A 20,250-nucleotide genomic window follows, 5' to 3' on the forward strand; every position below is an offset into this window, starting at 1 on the left:
TATTGCATGGCCAGGCAGGTGAAAACTTTCTTAGTTTTTTATTATGGCAATTGCATTGTTTGGTAGCTCAGGTTGTGGCACCTAGTTGGTGACTTTACATTGAACGGATCTCACCCTAGGGAAGATTTAGCAGGTAAGGATTCCTATGGGTACCTATATGCCAGTTAGGCATTTTAGGGACTTTGCATCACGTTTTGTTAAAAAACACCAAGCAAAGTAAGGTTACAAAATTTGAGATTTTTAATAAACAATGGGTGGTCACGTGTTGTGTTTCAAGTAGCATAGTCTCATAGTTCCAAAAACAGATTCACAGAAAAAGTTTCTATTATAAACATTCTAAATCCAGAATTTGGTTTCAAATTTTCTGGAGTCCTAATCAATGTGTAAGCACACTAGAATAGGAGAAATTCAAATTATTCCACCATTGCTATTTGAATCTTAACTGAAAGGAAAAAAAAATGTAATCCTACATTTGCAAAAATACTAAAAAGTGCATTAACCATGCTATCCATCAGAACTGATAGTTTGTACAGAATGTTATATATCTTCAATCTGTTAAAAAACAGGGTTCTCCCAATTGCCCCATTTGAAGGAAACATTGATAAAACATTGAGCATGAATGCCCTTCTTGTATTGACGCACAGGTGGGTGCATGGGAGGTCCCGGGGTAGAGTGGTTGGCGATCAGCAACTACATGGCGTGGTACCATAATGAGTGGTAGAAAGCTAGAGGTGGCAGCAATCTAATCAATATTCAATCAGAGTTCTTCTGAAATCTGATCGATATCTAGTGGTGCTCAGCAGTAATCCAGGTAAAAGATTTGCTATCTGGGAGATAATGATTGTTTTTACCTGAATGTGCAAAAAGCGAACAGTCTGTGACCAGCTTTGGGCAATACCAGCTATTTTCTGGCCTTTTCTCGTGTGTTAAATTGGTATTGGGAATGCTGAAACTATATGGCAATTTGGGCTTTCTATCTCTTTTCTCCACAGCCTTGAATTATACCCAGATGTCATATAGTCAATCAATACGCATACTGTGATAAATGGTACCCTTTGTCCTTATTTATTCCCAAATAAAATAGTTTTAAGTACCTTAGCTTCATTCCAGGGTGCAATCATATTAGAGACTACTGCACCTTACCAGATTTGGGGGGTCTACTGCTGCTTGTTGTGCTTCCTTTAAAACATAAGCAAGGAGTGGAGGTTTTGTCCTCAGGGATTCATTTTCAGCTCCAAGTTGCCCGTCCCCCCACCACCACTAGTTGGGTACTATTTTATTTAGGTACAGAGTTGCACAAATTCCCCTGAAAATACTTTGATGTGTAATGTTAAAACTGATCTCCCCTTTGAGATACCTGCACATGGGTGTCTGCATTGCATTGCCTTTCTTTTTAATGGGGCTCACTTCAAATTGGCAGGGTGTGGAACGAGGGCTGATTTATTGCTGTATTAGGCTATCACTGGCAGGTTAATCACAATGCCATTGCAGAAAACTCAAGGTAAAAAATAACACAAGACCTCTAACTAGCTTTATTTAGGTACCTATAGGTGCTCTTTATAAATACCTAGTACCGTGTTTCCCCGATTTTAAGACATCCCCATTAAATAAGCCACTCCCGATTTTTGAAAAAATAATTAAAATAAGATACTCACCCGTGAATAAGACATCCCCCGATATTTGATCCTGTGTGTGTCTCCTTGATGCTGGCTGCAGCACGTGTCTGCTCCTGGCTGCAGTGCAGAGTGAAACTGAAAGTAACAAGCCGGCATTCTGCACCAGGAAGCAAGCTGCTGATCCCTGCCCTAACGGAGATCCCTGCCCTAACGGCGATCCCTACACTTAATTACCGGTAAGTGAACACAAGGGGACAGTCAATGGCATAGAGTGATCAGAAGGGGACAATCAATGGCATAGAGTGATCAGAAGGGGAATATGAACGGCACATGAGTGATCAGAAGGGGACAATCAATGGAACACGAGTGATCATGAGTGACTTTCAACAATAAATGTGTACTGTAGTCTTCTTCATGGAAAAATAAGACATCCCCTGAAAATAAGACATAGGGCATATTTTGGCATTTCAAAAAATATAAGACCGTGCCTTATAATCGGGGAAACAGAGTAGCAGAGTTGTTGCTTTTATAGAGGCAATGTAAATGTAATATGTTCTCCTGTAAAACCTGATTAGCTACATACCTATACTTGTATCCCATTCCTAAAAATTCCCATATTCTGTCTGCGGACTGACTTCGAGTCTGCAAGCAAGAAGTGGGATTACTCCAGAACTGAGACAATCTAAAGGTATGTAGCTAATTTTGCTTTTGAGCAGAACATACAAATGCCTTTTTATTTGAAAAGGACATCTGGAGTTCAGGTACACACTAGGCTTAAAGAACATTCATGGATTTGCCTTAAAATAGATGCAGTTGGCTTTTGGTAGGTGGTCACTAATCTCCCGAATTATTCAGCATGGAATGATCACATTTCTGACTGTCGCCCCGGCTGCAGAAAGGGAGCAGGGTTTTTTGTTTTCTCTTGTATCTAACGATTACTGGTTGACAGAATCACAATTCTAACCACCCCACACACTAAAGGATTAATTATAGACACAAGAATGGCCGCTGGGCATAAGAGATGAGTTTTCATGAAGGGTGGAAATGTATCAGAGGTTTGCAGATCCTCCCCGTCCAGGCAACAAAGAATACAAATGATTACAGTATGCTAATAATTGAATTCCCTGCTGTGTGTTGCTAGTACCGTTCCATTTAACGTGCGTCGTGGAGCTTGCCGAACTACTACTACTTGTAGCAATAAACAAGCAATGCTTACCACTATTATCTTACTTTGCCACTCCACTATCTCTTGATCTGTCATATTTTACATTTATTGTATTTCTTGGATTCTTCTTTCTGCTTCTTAAAGAGAATTTACATTTGCAAAGCTCATGGAGCCATTGCTATGTTGTCTATTTAACGCAGTCCTGTAGCCATTTTTTGTGGCTTCGGTATAAAAATAAAATAAATATATTTTAGGTGTCAAGCTTATTTTTTTTTTTTTCTGGGTTTGCTTCTAACAGATCATTAGGACACCTTTGGATTTTCAGGCATGTGATTCTATTTTTCAAATTTGTATTGGACTTGTACACCCTTTTGACTATAGGGGTTACTAAACCAAACTATAAATCATTACACGGTAACGGAGTGTGTGTTTTTATTCTGTATTTGTCTGTCTGGAGCACCTGTTTAATTTGCGGGCCTATTTGTGCCATAAAGTAAACCTTTCACTAACCTTGACCTAAACTCTCAATTTTGTTGTGAAATATCTATTGCAATACATTCCTCTAGACTTTATGCTAGATATGTAGTCAATAGTAATCATGTACTCTGTAAAATAAAATGTAGTTTTAGTAACAGTTCACCTAATATTGTTTTTTTTTTTTTTAAATAAAAACCAGTCCCTAGTGTGAAAAGCATAGTGCAAAATAATGCCAGTATTGGATTCTGCCCTTTTATGTTCTGCCATATTGATACATGTGAAGGGAAGTAGGTGTTATCGTACAAGATACCTGTATGCTGGTGCACACAATAATTTTCTATTGCATCTTATTTTGAGTCTTGCTTTAGAAAGTTTACCTTGATCATAAGCTCACCTTGAAGGATTGGTGGTCTTTTCAACATTCAGTGTTGGATTTATTTTCCAACGTCGTATTTTATTATAATTATGGATATCAATTTCCTGTTTAAGCTGTGTTTATGTTATATGTATCTGTTTCCAAATGTGTAATCTGTTTAAAAAGATCTCTGTAGTTGACTACGGTGTTAGGTGGCATCTGACAGGTACATTATATCACGTTTAAACCAACTTGGCAAGCGTTGGGAATCCAGCTGCCAGCTACTTACCCTGTAATTGCTTTCTCCTCCAGCTTGTATATCTGCCTGTCTCCCCTCTGTTCTTGTTCACTTTCTTATTTTGCCGGCAACATGCTTTAAATTTCTGTATGTTTTTGGGACGTTTGCAGGGTGCCCCTCTGCTGAGGTGACCTTATTGTGCAGTAAATACTGTGGTCTATGTGCGTGTGTTTAGATCCTGATAAAACTTTGCTCCGAGATGAATTGATTTTTGTCTATTGATTTGTGGCAGCATCCTTAGGTGCATGAAAATACACCTTGAATATAACACTGCAAACGGTGAGGGAAGATTTCTGGGGTTTTGTGTTCTAGATGCTGAATTCAATGCATAAACATGTATCGGCTGTGTGGCTAGGTCAACAAAGCAAGGGAAATGTAACAATCACAGTGAAGCATAGAGCCAATTGGATTTGCGTTTACTGTGGCCATTTCAAAGTCGCCTATGTAAAGTCGGCATTTTGGAATTATGTGGTTTGCTTAATTATAAACCTGTTTTGGCTTCTCCTAAATCTTTGATAAGGATTGCGTTTTACTTTCAAGCTCAGGAAGGCACATGCAAATTGCACTACATATAAATAGAAATTCATATTGCTTTTAGGAACCCTACAAGCCAAAAAACGACAGTTTAGACACTTCTTTAGTCTTTTTCTTATGCATTTATTTATTATTCTGTATTATATACTTATTTTGCTGACATACATGGCATATTCATGTTTATTAAGGCAGAGAAATTGCCTAGTTTACCCTGCATTTTTTTTCGGTTACAGATCTATTCAAAGATTGTTGAAATAGGTTATTGCTGACTTCGACGTTTTTTTTTTTAAATGATCCTAAACAAGTTTAGGAACAATTGAACGGACAATCAAAATGACATTTTTGATGGCGTTCCCCATGGTTGCCAAAAATCCAACATATTTTTGTGTTAATTCGGAAAGAGTAATTTTGTTACCCCTTAAAATGAGCCGGCAAAGCACACAATTATGCTATTTGTGTGGAAATAAAAGCAGGTCTTTTTATACTTCTGCTTTAAAGAAAGACAGAAAGGTTTTATATATTATCCGTGTGTGTAAGCGCTCACGAGTGTCCATATAACCTTATATTTATAGTTTGGTATAAATAAAAGGAGAAGGATTCAATAAAAGCCTGTTATTGCTGCAGTACAAAGTTAGAAATGTTTGAGGTCTCAGTTACTTGGCTCACACACGGGGTAATGAATATTTTATAGGAAAGGAAATACTTACACTCCGAGCCTTTTTATAGTCTGGCCTCTCATAATGCTGCTAACCTTCCAGAATTGCATGAGGGAGAGACAGTTCAGTGAAAATCCTACAGCCCCAACTGACATCACAATGACTTGAGCGAGGGGAAAATGTATTCTAGTACTATAACAAATAAAAATATATAAATGCATGAGTATATATGGGATTTCCTACTCCAGACCCATGAAGGTTACTTCTAATATACTTAATTCTCAATTGACGTAGGTACTCCCAATGTTGGGTTTGGGTCTTTTTTGACCCCTGGATTAGCTTGCACAGTTTTTTAGGGTTCTGATTTGGTATTCAGTAGAACATGAACAAACAATTGCAATTCCTTTAGATCAGTTTTGTACATTTCCCCACCTAATATATATAGGTAGTCTTAGACATAGTTCACAGAAGATCTAGTCTTGCTGTGAAAAACCCAACTTGCTAAGGAGTGCTGGCTGTGGATTTTCACAATCTGTTCAAAAGTTATGTTTGTTTTATGTAAGACCTTTTAGGATTTTGGTTCAAGGGTTCAGTGTAAGGATGAGGGCTAAGCTTTAGTGCTTGAGTAGATGGGTGTTTGGGTCAGAGGTTTTGGGTAACTACTAGGGATTTATAATATTACACAGTATTTATATAGCGCCATCATATTACTCTGTGCTGTACAAAGTCGATAGTCATGTCACTAACTGTCCCTCAAAGGAGCTCACAATCTATTGTCCCTACCATAGTCCTTTGTCATTAATGTAGTCTAAGGTCAATTTTTTTGAGGGGAAGCCAAATAACCTTACTGCATGCTTTTGGGATGTGGGAGGAAACCAGAGTACCCGGAGGAAACCCATGCAGACACGGAGAGAACCAGTGATACTCCTGTTTGTTTCGAAGCCAGGTTAATTTACTTTTTTTTGGCACTTAAAAAATCTTGATGACATGAGCAGATAGTCTGTCAAGCAAACCTGGAATGGATTTATTCATTTTAGTATCTTCTCCAGTTTTGGAGAACGTTTTTTAAATCTGGCCTATTGTGTTTGTATACTAAACCTTTATTTGAGTTTAAGATAGAACTGTCAGACTATTGAAATGCAATAACATACAGATTTAGGACAGATCTTTAAGGTGCTAAATTCCAGAACCAAAAAGTTTTTATATCCACAAAAAGAACATTGTATTATTTTTTAATGGTAGCCATTTGGTTCTGTACAAGGTTACTAGTACGCGCTGCTTCTGCCAGCTGATTTTCCCCACCTATCCAGTTAATTTGTGCTGCATTAAGAGTTAAACTCTCCTGATTTATATTTCTCTCAATAGCCCCAGCCCTATAATCTGCTTTCATTTCAAACTGAGCTGTGATTTATAGGGGAGCCTGCTGCTTCTGCTTAGAAATGAGCTGTTAAACATATGCTATGTTTGACATAAATTTGGAATTTATCACTGTTGTCAAAATCTGCCTGTTGGACAAAGGTGCTTATTAAGGCAATAAATGACCTTAAATAGGTTTCTGTCAGACTTCCTAAGCATTGTGCTGGCACATTGTGTTAGATGGGGGAAAAAAATCCACTTACACTATGACTTTAGATGAATTGGATCCATACGTTGCTTTACAAGCAAAGTGTTTAATCATTTTCTATTAATGTTTTTTCTTTAATAATAAAAAATACGAAAACATGATACTAGTAAACTAAACGGATTATTTTGACACAAAGGTAATCTTTGAAAACATTTTGTAGCCTCACAAATGTAAATTGATGAAATGAATAAAATGTTTTGACTCTTCTTGTAACAGTCATATCTGGCACCACCTCCTTTTGGCATTTTTAAGGAAATTAGCAGTGTCAATTGCTTTTGTAGTAAAATGTGCCCACAAAAATTTCAAGTTTTAAGGACAGAGATGAATTTTGGCCGTGGAGATGTTTAAGATTTAAATATTGACTTGTGTATAAGTGTATCACATAGCCTTAACAAGTTTGCAGGGTAGGACAACGGCTGCTAGGGCTAAAGTTGGTGTTTGAGCTGCAAATTCAGTGTGCTTTTAATATCCGCTAGAGATGTTTCTGGGATAACTTAGTATTCATGGACTTGCAGCAGACCTGCATTAGACTGCCTTTGCATTCCTGTAGAGTTGTCCATGGTTAAACAGCGTTGATGCAAATGCAAACCTGTTAACTCAGACCTCTGATAACGTTTGTGGTTGTTTTTTGTTGAATTCAGTATGAAGAACTTTTAAGCAATTAGTCAAAATTCCTATCTCAATCCAAGTATTTTATATTTTGGGTAATTTGGTGGTAGAGTAATCTGAGCAGTATGCAAAAGAACCGAAACTTTTTGGCAAGCTTTGAGTTTTTGGCAAGCTTTGCCTTTCTTGTACTAGTACTTTTTTAATAGCTGATAAAGGAAGCTGTCATGCAAAATTTGAAATGCAGGTGGACTGTGTACCTGGCAGACATTGTAACTGTATTGAGAAATATTAACCTGTATGGCGGATGTTCCTTGTCCTCATAAGAACACGGAAACATTTTTGTTGCTGTTTTTTTTTTTTTTTTTTTGATATATAAAGTACTTGACACTATATGATGCCTGTATGATAAACTATTTAATTTTTGCTCATAATAGTGTATCATTTAGACACTATATTCTTGTTTTATTATATAAACACACCAGTACCTCCAAAGGTTTCTTTTTAGTAATCCTTATTTAGAGTTTGGCCCATTCATTGCAGTCTTGGGGTTGATGTATAAAATGACAGTGGTCATTCTTGGGTATGTATTTACAGCTTTTATCATGTTGCAGTAAGGTCACATTGAAGGAATAATTATGTGAAGTTTACCTGAGCAAGTATCTGTTAGGCTGTAATAATCTCACATAGAGCATCCATGCCTGCCATGTTTCATCTTCTCTTGCTTACAAACTGAAGCCTGTAACTAGGTATTGATTGGTACGTTACCTCCCGACCTCATGTCTGCAGCTGCCGTATCTGCCTCTGCATCTGTCATGTTCAAATGCACAATCCGACTAATCTTGGCAGCAAGGGAATGTGTCCTGAACCCCCTCTACAATGTATTGAGATATCCATCGAGGTAAGACACAGGCAGGTTCTGCGTTACATACTCCAGGCGCTTTACTGCTGCAATAAAAAAAGAGCTAGATATATATAGAATATTTCTTCAAAAATGTCATATACACGATTAAACTTTAGGTAGAAGAATGGTTATATTTCTCATTTGCTTGCTATTTTGTTCTAGTTGGTTCTTTGGTCACAATTTATGCATTGCAAGGGTAAGCCACTAGAAGGTCTTTGGTGCTGGGGAATTGTGCCCTTTATAGCAGAGCAGCCAAAAGGGACTACAGCATAATTTCTACAGAACGGGTATTTTTCTATAAACTAGTCAAAGGCTGCAACTGTCCTACTTATTCTGGCTTACCTACCTAATAAATCACTGACCTGGTACAAGTGTGTAAATAGTGATATAAGAAATGCTCCAATTAAACTGCACAGTTATACAAAATAATTGATTCAATAAAAGGTAAATAATATAAAAAGTTCCTTGAAGCTTGCACTGTAAGATTCAAGTTTGCTCTAAATATTTTTATTCAAAATAAAATGGTACTGGGTGCAGCAGACAGGTTAGGGGGCACTCGTGGGGCTGTCTTGGTCTGAAAAAGATCCTAAACTTCTTTTAAACGTAAGGCAACAAGGTACTATTGTCTTTTATTGGTCAGAAAATGTGCCCCTCGTTTGAAGTTGCCGAGATCAACCTTTACCTAGCCACATGGCTAAGCTCCATCAGTTTCCATCCACCTCTGCAATAATGGTCTCCCTACAGTCCACTAGGGCACCATAATTGGGCAGGTAGTAGTTTGGGGATGCTTTACTATAAAGTCAGGATGAATAACAAAGTAATACTGAATTTAAAAAAAAATTGCTCGTACAAGGATTTCTGGATCAAAAAGTTAATAGAAGATGACTTGTAGCATTTTCTTTGGTCAATTGTAATGCTTTAGCATATGACCCTTACCTTACCTAATTTATCAAACTGCAAAAATAGTTTGTAGCAATTAAAGGGTTATATACTCACCACAAGGTTAAATAAGGTGTTCTCATAGTATTTGTTTCTGTAAAATTATCCATTTACCAACCTTGTCTAGAAGATGTTTGCACAACTTGTAATAAAAGAGCTTGGACTTTGGTTCATTTACCCCTTTTTCTAAGAGGACAACTGTCCTTTAACAAAATTCAATAGACAAAATGTTTTTACCTTATCTTGTGTAATCATGGTTTTAGGTGAATGAGTCTGATTTGTAGATGGTGAAATCAGGAGGTGGTAAACAAGTGCTTTGCTGGGTTGTAAATCAAAGCTATGTAGCAAGTATTAACTACCGGGTATATTTTGATCTAACTGTAATCAAAGGTGATAAAGCCAGAGCATACTGCATCCAAAGCTTGTTCTTTTTTTGGAATATCACAGGTTATTAGATTGAATAACCCCAGACCTAGGTCTAATATTCAGTAGGTTTCTGTGCATGGCTTTCTCTTCCTGAGCTCACATGCCATCTTCATAGTTCTTGGTTCATTCAATGTGAATTGTCTGCTGCGTTTCCCATAGGTTCCCATAGAGCTTGAGGTTAAATGTGAGCAATTCCAAGCACTGGTTTGTTGCAGTGAGCCATTCAATATTTGATGAAATATCTACCAAAGGTAGTTCACATCTGGAGGGATATCATGGCTCAGATTTTCTCTTTTAATAAGAAATGATTGTGTGATTACAGCAGACAGACTCTCACAATTAGCCGTCTGTTTCAGGACGTTAATGCAATGCTCCGTCATGTATCAGAGAAAACAGGATGAAAATCTAAGGCTGTTTGTTCAAATCCTTGCCGTTTGTACAACGGACATTAGGTAGATTGTCATCACACCCCACCACCAACCTCGCACCCAACAAAAGCTTTTTCCCTGTTAGACTCCCGAAGTTAACATTCCTCCATTTAGGTAAACTAATGACTGGAAACCCAGAAATTGTTTGAAAAATGGTCAGCACAACTGCCTTGATTTTTGGATGCAATCCCACTGGTTACTCTTTGTATATTGTTTGTGTTGTTCAGTTTTCTAACACAATTTATTACAACATACTATCACATTATTCGCATGTTGCTCACAAGGATGCAGCTGGGAGGTTATGTATTGTAGTGTGGACATTAGATTGTAACTCCTTTGGGGAAGGTACTGATATAGATGGTTATGTGCATTATGTTTCATTCTACATGTACTGATGAATTATACCATTGAAAAACAAAAACATTATGCTTATCCTAACTTAATTTCCATTAAATTGGTTGCTTTTGCTCAGAACCTCTTCACAGCTAGATTTTTCTAGTTTGCCTGAAATTTACAGTAATTGGTCAAATCCCTTAAAAGCAAACAGGTCAATAAAAATCAATTACAAATAATGTAATCTCCCTGCGTGTACATATTTTTTATTTTTAGTAAATCCACAATTCTATTTAAATACTGTATAGTTAGGACAAATGGCGCTGCTGTTCAGAGACTTATTGCAGTCACACACTCCCAAATTATAGCTATTTCCTAAATCATTAGTGCTTTCAGATTCTTCCCCAGTGGGGTGTTTTAGATCCTAATCCATGATTATTATTCATGGCTCTGCTGTAATTCCAGATTGATCAGTCAAATCTGTCAGTGTAATCTGTGAGTTTTATCAGTTAATTGAGACAAGTTGATCCCACTATCCTGTTATTTGTTTCCCTTTATTGTACAGATAAAGTTCTTTGTCCTTTGGTGGAAACTGTTGTGTCCGCTCTATTTATCTATTTTAGGAGGAGATTTAAAATGCCTGTTAGCTGGGAAATATAAAGCGGGTAATAGAGCCTTAGGTGACGGTAATCCTAAATTATCCATAGGATGCTAAATATTGATAGCATAATGTTTCTTGTAATTCAGGGCTGTGCAGAGTATGGTTTTGGTAGACCTGCTCAACCTTTCTAAACCACCAGTGCAGATTTGTTAAAAGTTGAAAACAAGAAAGTGATATGTTATTTAGTATATGTGCAATTTTTCCCCCACATATGTGCAGGACCATTGGCCCCATGGTAGCTGTTAGTTGTTGAAGTTTACTTGTGTAGTTTTTTTTTACAGCTACGTTTTTATATGGTTGGTTAAATGCTAGGTACACTAAGCACTTTTTTTGGCACTCTGTTTACTCTCCAACTCATGTTTTTACTTTAAATTTTATAGCAAGTGAAGAAAACAAGCACATACTAAGGCACAAGGGTTTTTCCCTTTTCTTTGGAACTTCGGAAGTCTTAGAAATGGCTGGCAAAGGCACAGGAATTCATACCATGGCCTGCCAGCACTTTCTCATGAAGCATAATGTACACAATTGAGTACATAATGTTTTGCCATATACAATACAAAGATTTGTCCTATCTGTTTGAAAAAATATCAATGTAGTGCTTGTGTATTACCCTTGCTCATTCACTTTCAACACTTTGTTTTATCTTTTTTTCCACTTTGGAAAATATGGTCAAGAGCAATTGTATATAGTGCTAGTTACTGCAGGAGGATGTGGGTAAGGTGTTAGATACAGGTATGTAAAGAGAGTGCACAGTGTTATAACTTCTGAAGGCTTCTCAAAACTGTCCGTGCGGAAGGGCTCGTTTAAAAAACAAAACAAAAACTAGATCAAGCATGCAAAGCATTCACATTCTGCCCCAACCAACTTTCATTTCCCAGTAAAGTCTAGGTACTGTGCTCCATAACTCCACTATAAACTACACCTATGGTCTACTGACAAGTTCCTTTGAAGGACATTTTTCTTCTATTCTTCTAAATGTATGATTTAGTATATGTTTAGGTAACTGCATAGAGTGATGCTAAAAACTGGATTTTTTTTTTCGGTGAAAGTAACAAAAAAAAACTTTTCAGCACAGCTCATTAAATTGGCACAATAAAAATCTACAGTATACATATTTGTGATTCTTTTGTAATATTTTCTGTTTTGTGTATCCTATAGAAAGCTGCACAGTGGCATGAAGACATACGGTTGTGAGCTGTGTGGAAAAAGGTTCCTGGACAGTTTGAGGCTTCGAATGCACTTGCTGGCTCATTCAGGTAAGGGCCATCTTGATTACACATAGTTGAAATGTAATACACTATATTACAAGTTCACAAAGCTGAAATAACAGTGTTGTAGATTGAGCATAATGATGTCCATAAAAAGAATAAAGAAAGTGCAGGATACAGACAAGCCAAGAGCCATATAACTTGATTGAGGTTAACATCTGCCAGCTGGGCATCAGCAGCCTGTATTCTACCGGAACCCATACTTCAGTGCCAGATTCATATGGTAAATTGCACTCTGTAAGTTGAAAATTTGCATGTAGTGTGGCCAATTTTCCACACAACTAATTGTCAATCTTCATGGGTCCAATAATGATTCATGGTTCATGTCCGGTATTTAGATTCCAACTTCCTCTAGACTGTTGATAATATTCTTATCTGTTGACTAGAGTCAAAACTGATATTCTACTGCCAGCTTTTCTTTAAAAAAAGAACTCCAGTTTGCGGGAAAGATTAGAAACACACAATGTATACCCAGTTAGTAGAAGCCACACAATCGTGGTACCCTTGGTTCAGGGGGCCATATGTTTATTATGAACCTTGTCCTCAAGATAGCATGGGGGGAGTTAATACTAAATTTAAAAGGTATTATTTTAAATGGTGAATGCTTTAAGTTAGTGATTGTTAGTGGACACATTAAATAAGTATAAAAAATAATTATTAATGTATATATTTATAAATACATTTTGGTTTATGTTCATTTTTAATTTGTAGTGACTTCAAAACATAGGTGGCCTTCTTGTACCTTTTTGTATGGGATTAGGAGTGTCCCAAGGGCCCTAAAAGCTGGGCAAATCTGATCCACAAAAAAAATGCATGTACAAGCTTGTATACATATTCCACCTGCAGAAGAGGGACTGGTTAACTTTCGACCCTCCCAACCAAAGACCAGATTTGACTGCGGTCAAATCTGAAGTGGCTAGATATGGTGGGGGGGCTTGCAGGTAATCAAAAGCCTTCATACACAATACTATTAGGAAAGGTGAGTCTCCTCCCACCACTAAAAAGTGTCCTTCAGAGCCAAGCCCCTTGGTATAATATATTAATGATAATAGCAGAGAAGAGCAGGGGATTTTTTGGCTCAAGTCTTTTTATATGTGGATTTACAGATTATATACAAAGAACAAAACATATATAAATTTTATTTTAGACAAGGACTATATGTTGCCCTCAATATTTCAGAGGGTAACAGGTACTGTGCTTTGCAAATGTCTAATTCAAAATAAAATATTAAGATCTACTGGCAGAACTGGATCCGAGTCCCGACGCGTTTCACTGGTTTAGGCTTCCTCAGGGGATTTGTGGGAAACCAGTGAAAGTACTATTGAGTTGTAGGTAATAACTTGCCATTGGTGAGGCCGTTGAAAGGAGGAGAAGGTAATGTATAAAAGGTGATGCGCCTGGGAGAAGTATAAGTGTTCCCCTCATTAGATGATAGCTACCAATCCAGGTCTCATAAGTAGCTACATTAGCTTTGTAGATTATAGGCCATAGAGTGGTCAGAATACTCGCTGGTGATTCTAGATCCTATAGTGGGTCCTAGGGATTTGTACAGAATCCGGCAGCACGGTGACTCGGGGGCTAGCACTCCGCCCTTTGCAGCGCTAGGTCCCAGGTTTGAATTCTGGCCAGGGCACTATCTGCATGGAGTTTGCAGGTTCTCCCCGTGTCTGCGTGGGTTTCCTCCAGGTACCCTGATTTTCTCCCACATTCCAAAAACATGCAGTTAAGGTAATTAGCTTCCCCCCAAAAATTGACCTTAGACTGTAATTAAGACATATAAAGATGGTAGGGCATTAGATTGAGAGCCCCTTTGAGGGACAGTTAGTGTCACGACTATGGACTTGGTACAGCGCTGTGTAAAATGATGGCTCTATATAAATACTGTGTAAATATTAAGAAGAATAAGAAGATTCTAAAAATCATTATGGGTAAAGAAATATTTATATAGGATACACTAGATTTTATATGGAATTTCATAAAGCCTTAGTACTATAACATTAACATTAATTCTACTGATGAAGTAACTAAGCATCCTTGCTGAATACAGAGCAGTGCCCTTTACTTTTTTATCCCTTAATTCCAAGGAGAATTCCGATATTGCACTTGCCTACCAGTAGCCACACTGGATACCTCAAAATTTTACTGCAGATGTAAGTTATCCATCCTATTCCAGAGCTATTCTGAAATAATGCATTATAAATAAATCTACAGTCACCAGTGCACATAAATTTAAAAAGAAAATGCAAGGTTATCACAACTTTATCAAATATTTTTGTACAAAACCATTTTATTGCTACTCTGTAGCTTACTTTGAAGTAATTTTCTTTTCTATCTTTTTTTTTTTTTTTTTTTTTTTTTTTTTTTTTTTGTCTCTTTTGTGTTACTTTGAACTTCTTTCTCTTCCAGTCTGTTAAAACTGTTTTGCAGCGGGCAGCTTTCTCTCCCTTCCTTTATTATTTCTTGTCCTTTTTTTTTTTTTTTGTTTTGTTTTTACGTTGGTGGTTTGGGTTTGTTATTGTGCATCTGGCAGAGTGCCCACCCTGGGATTCTGCCAGAGCTCTGGTACAGTATGTACAGTGCTCGGAGCCAAGTGTATCATCATGTGAGATTACAGATACATGCTTTTTCTATTTTCCTCCCTGTTCTAATGTAACCAGGGGGTGGAGCAGAGAGTGCATAACCGGGGCAGAGATTTAAAGTGTCCATTCTGTTCTCAGTTGCTCAACACAGATATTCACATCCCTGCTGCAGACTACTTTACGCTAAAGCACCATGGAGATTCTGTAGTAGGAGAAAAAAAGATCACTTTGTTTTTGTTTCTCTTTAACTTGGCTCCTTTTTAACAATGAATATTTTATGTTGACATTCATATTAAAATCGCTGTTTTCAGCAAGTTTGGCTCAACATAGAGGAATTGTATCAATATTTATTGAAGGGAAAGTGTAGTTCACTTCTGGTGAGGACACATTTAAATTTTTATTCTTTTAGTGTTATTGTTTAAGTGTTGTTATATGCACTTTTTTAATAGTGTATTAACATTTTGGAATGGTTGTTGCTTTAAAAAATTTAGACATTAGCCATTTGGAATTCATTGCAGCCCTTTGGCCTCCCTGCTTTAAGGTACCTTTTTTAAAAAGCACTGTTTAGGTTTATTCAATTCTTTCTAGTGTACAGGGGAAACAGCTATGGAACGGGTGTGTTTGGAAAGTTAACAATAACCAGTAAAGTGGAAAGGGCGGTTGTGATGCATCTGGGGTGTGATACCCTCTATAATGGTTACCTCTACAGCATGGTCATGCTCCACATTGGCTAACTTTTTAAAGCATTGGGTAATGGTAACTTCCCAGCTAAAGTGAACCCCATTGGAACATTGCCATTTGAGAAAACCTTAAAAGGCAGTCTGCAAATGACCCTGAATACTTGTCGGTAAGCTACAAGTCTTTACTATACTTGCACCAAGAGAAGTGGGTCTCAACCATCCGACACTTCTAGGTGTGTCAGATACCAGTGTATTCTCAAGTTTGCTGTGGTTCCATTTGCTAACCTCTACTTCATTACAGAACATACTTGTGAACTATCCAACCATTCTCTAACCAAAGAATCTGGGCTGCAGTTCACTCAAAGGGTTTATTATAGATTCAAAAATGTGGAAACCTCACATAAAAACTAGCCTTGAGTTTGAAAATCAGAGGTTAGGGTTTTATGTTTTCATCTTAGAACTAAAAGTTTGAGGCAATAGCAATTGGGATGGCTACCCTACTGTGCTTGTTTGGGTGTGTATAGCCCCCTCCATGCAGGTGATACCTAAGGCTTACAGGTGTAATGTTATGATAGGGCCTCCCTAGGGGTAAGGAGGAACATCAGAAATAAGCTTTTGAACATACATTGCTAGAACTCCCTGATCACCTTTTGCAGAGGTTTCTAGCAGCACACACAGTTTAAAGGGCAGTTTAACAGGTCTTGTTTCCCTGTTAGATGTTCTGCTCATCCATGTCCAAATATCCAATTTATATCAGAGAGAAAGGAACCTGTTGACCAGCTCAAAATAGGCAATTTAAAGGGAGTTCTGTGTGTTCTTCTAAACCCAGCTGCTCTGCCTCCTCCTTGCTATTGCTCTTGACCACACACTGTACACTGTTACACTTCCTTGGCACCCATGCACTCTCTAGCATAAAGTTCTGATTGTCCCTGTGTCATTCCAGCACAGTGTTTGGTACATTATATTCCTTTGCACATGGAATGACACAACATGTATATTTTTGTCTATTGCGCACTAACCTCTCACAAGACCAACTTGGATGAATGTGTAGCTACTTCCTTGCCAAGCTAAGAAAAAACAAGGAGCATATGGTTTCTAATGCCTGGGCAGGATAGGGGAAATGTTTATAGTTACTTAATAGTAGATTATTATAGCAAACATTCTGTTAGGCATATTGTTGCTAGTGACCATGGTGAAAACATTCAGCATTGCACAATTTTAACGGTCCGAACTCTGTATGCAAAGGTCCTAAAAGACTAGTACTATTCTTGTTCAAAGCAAAAATTATCAGAAAGAGCAGCAAATTACTAACAATGATGCAAGTTGCATAAAACAGATTTTATAGATATTCAAAGAATGTTTGTTTAATCTATAATTGTTTAATAGAATATAAATTTGTGACGGGACCCACCCTAACATTACAGCTTTCCATAAACCAAACAGAGAAGTCAAGCAAAGCACACACATCTCCTGAAGCTCTAAACATATAATACTTTTGCCTGGGTGTTACATACACCCCATCTCGTACTTTCCCCACAAGCTTTTGGGACACTTGTCACATAAAATGTATTAAATTTGCATCTTTTTGTCATTTGAAAGCTGTTCTTAGGTAAACAATTTTGTAACAAAGTAAGAAGCTGAAGCTATGGTTTGATCTGTGTCAATTAACAGTAGATGCTTCACTTGCTCAACATGTGAGTGCTTAATTTTGAATAACTGAATCTGATACTAAGCCATCTTTGAGTTTTAGCTTTAGGAATAAGATTCCTTTGGCAAAAGTGACTCTGGCAAGCAAATCCTTCAGTAGACTTAATGCAAAAGCAACATGGCCTGCGCTAGCCGGCTGTTTCTTGCAGCTTTTATTTGTGCCAAACGGCTCAGTGGGCTATGCCCTTGTTACATAGTGACCTTTTACCATAAAGAATATGTTTGCATTTGTATGACTACATGCTTTAAGTACATGGAAGATATGGCTAGTTTAGGTAAAAGTCAAATGTGTAGGACAGAAATCTGGTGTGCCATCATTTGTCTTACAGGTTATGATGTGTCAGTCTGCCGTGTCCTCATTTTTTATCAGTGCTTCTTTCCCCGCAAACCAATGCTGCACCTTTATGTGTATATATACCATTGGGCATGTGTATAGTTTTATACCTAGCATAAATGTTGATGGAAGTGCTTGCTGTTTGTACACAGCCCTAGGCCAGAGCCTGGCCCTCAGCCGGCACCCCCAGCCTTTTCCCAGAGTGATGTCATGGGCGCGCTGGCAGGTCTCGATGTTCTGCCAGCATTCCACAGCGTTTATGATCACTCGCAGATGTGAATCCAAGAACACACTGTACCCAGAGACGAAATTAATGCAGGCTTGAGTGCTGTCCAACCCTGATACAGAGGAGGGACTCGCTGGAGGAGGAGGAGGGGGTGACAGCACAAACTATTTAATGCTGTTTATAAATTATACACCGCCTGATGAAAAATACATCCCCCTCCCTTCCTCCTCTCTGCCTTTATTTTATCCGTGCCCTGACAGCCGAAGAGGCTCAGTGTGGTTTGAGCTCCTGTTTTGGCAGATCTTGTACAAGACATATTTCATAAACTAAAACGGGGCAATGATTTTTAACCTGCTAAAAGGTGGGGGAGCTGGACTGGGGTCTCGACACTTCACCGCCATTACCTAGAAATCACTGGCACATCTTCTACTTCTGTTCTTCTACACATGACACCTTCTTACTTCTACATTTCTTGTATTTGGTAGTAAATATTGATCTTCAATAGGCTGCACACTTGTTTTCGTAGCTCAGACTTGGGGCTTCCAAGTAAAATGAGAGGTTATACTCTTGTCTCTGTTTTTTTTTTTTCTTTTTTTTTTTGACCATACTTGAGGTTTAGCAAACTGTGTTCAACTTCAGCTCCTAATCATTGTTGTTCTCACTTTGTGTTGAAATTTTGCAATTCAGCACTAGCAAAGCCGGATGCTTTTTGTGACACTTTGTCTTCATATGTAGATTCTATAGGAGATATGGGGGTCCTGTATGTGCTGAGGATCTGTTTTTTTAGTAAAGGTACACTATAGTTAAAGGTTTAAAATAATGACGTGCAAAAAAAGGGCATATACCTGATGCGTATTTCATTTAGATGTCCAGGTAGTTTTGTAGTGCACTAATCTGCTTCACTCACTTTTGACATCTGAAACTCCCCAGCAGAAGAGTTTTCTTAACCACCCCACTTCGGCAGCTTTTCTTTTTTTTTTTTTTTTAAACATTAAAATCCAGTATCACGTTCTTCCAAGCCACCAATCATATTCACACATTTTTTATAAATTTTATTGTACCTAATGGTATGTTCTCAGTGTCTGTTAGGTGCTCACTGGATCCTGGTTGCAGCAAATTATAGTACTCAGAGATATTTGTGGTATGCTGCTGCAGACTCATTTTCACAAACTGCAAATTTCACAGTAACTTTCAGTACCCTTGTTTATCCAGTGGATTTTTTTTTTTTTTTTTTTTTTTAAACTGCTGACCTCCTAAAAGCATTCAAATTAGGATTTTATTCAAAGGTTACTCTGGCTCAAGGACACTTGATGTTGTTAGTTGACTAATTTCAGAGCTCTTAGGGTTAACATGGCAGCTTACACATTTTACTGCCTTACAGATTTCCCTTTAAATTACATTATGACAAGATCTGTTTAGATCCTAGCACCATTTGGAAATTCTTTTGATTTTCAACAGGTGACCGGCTGCAGAATGCAGGGGTAAAAAAGTAAAGTAAATATTTAAAAGCCATGTTTCCCTAGCATCCTTACATTATGGGGAGGTCACACTGGAGTGCTGCATTTCTGGTATATTTGGAGAATGAAAAGCATAAAAAAAGTATTTAAAGCTAACTCCAGACATTTTTCTTTTTTTGGTTTAGACCCTTTGCAAAACCTTTCTTGCTTTTTGTGACTGTCAGAGTCAAGGCCTGCCTAGTGTATGGGATGTCAATCATCTAAGCTTTGTAGGCACTATACTCCCTAATGTATGGGGTATCGGACATTATGTCAATGCAGCCTTTCTTGACCTTTTTTAACATGAGGAACCCTTGAAATAAAAATGTAATTTTAAGGAACCCTGTCTAAATTTACTATATCCACAGCTCACCGTACAATAATGTGGTGGTAATTGAAAAAAATTATTTTTACTTTGTAAGGATGGCATTCTTCCCAATAGTGCAGATAGCGCGTAAAAATCATTGGTGTCAGTGAAAATGGGTTTGAGCAGTCCAAATTGCTCAAGGAACCCCTTAAAATTTCTGGAGGAACACTGGTATAGTTTTTGCCAACTTTTTTCTGGCTTCTTTACTTTAAATCACTAACCTACAACAAGAGCTCAAAATGAAGTCCAAACACTCCTTCTCTTACCCACTCAATCATATTCTAGCCAGATAACTAGTATTTTTTGGGCAGTAGAGGCAGTTGACACATTACTCCCTGTATGGCTGAATTGGCGCACCCATAGCCATTGGATTTATTTTCATGGCTCAAACATTATGCACAGATTTCGGTTGAGAGCCTGACAAATGTGCAGATGTGTATTATACATCATGGTTTAGTAAACCATATCAGCCCAGTTAGTCGGGGGTTTTTGGTAAATATTAAATGTTGACCACCAGTACCAAGCTTCTTGGTGAACTCTCCTGTAGTTATTTTACCATTTGTTATATTCT

The 20,250-nt window shown here is 37.7% G+C and overlaps 1 protein-coding gene across 1 annotated transcript in view; it reads left to right on the forward strand.

Annotated features, from left to right (window-relative positions):
* ZBTB16 (zinc finger and BTB domain containing 16) overlaps positions 1–20,250 on the forward strand; it is a 97,757-nt gene that overhangs the window by 39,725 nt on the left and 37,782 nt on the right. The window contains exon 3 of the mRNA XM_072425432.1: positions 12,181–12,278. Coding sequence (XP_072281533.1) covers positions 12,181–12,278 — 98 coding nt within the window. The remainder of the gene's footprint in view (positions 1–12,180; positions 12,279–20,250) is intronic.

Source organism: Pyxicephalus adspersus, chromosome 11 (assembly GCF_032062135.1).
Source record: "Pyxicephalus adspersus chromosome 11, UCB_Pads_2.0, whole genome shotgun sequence".
Taxonomy (NCBI): Eukaryota; Metazoa; Chordata; class Amphibia; order Anura; family Pyxicephalidae; genus Pyxicephalus; species Pyxicephalus adspersus.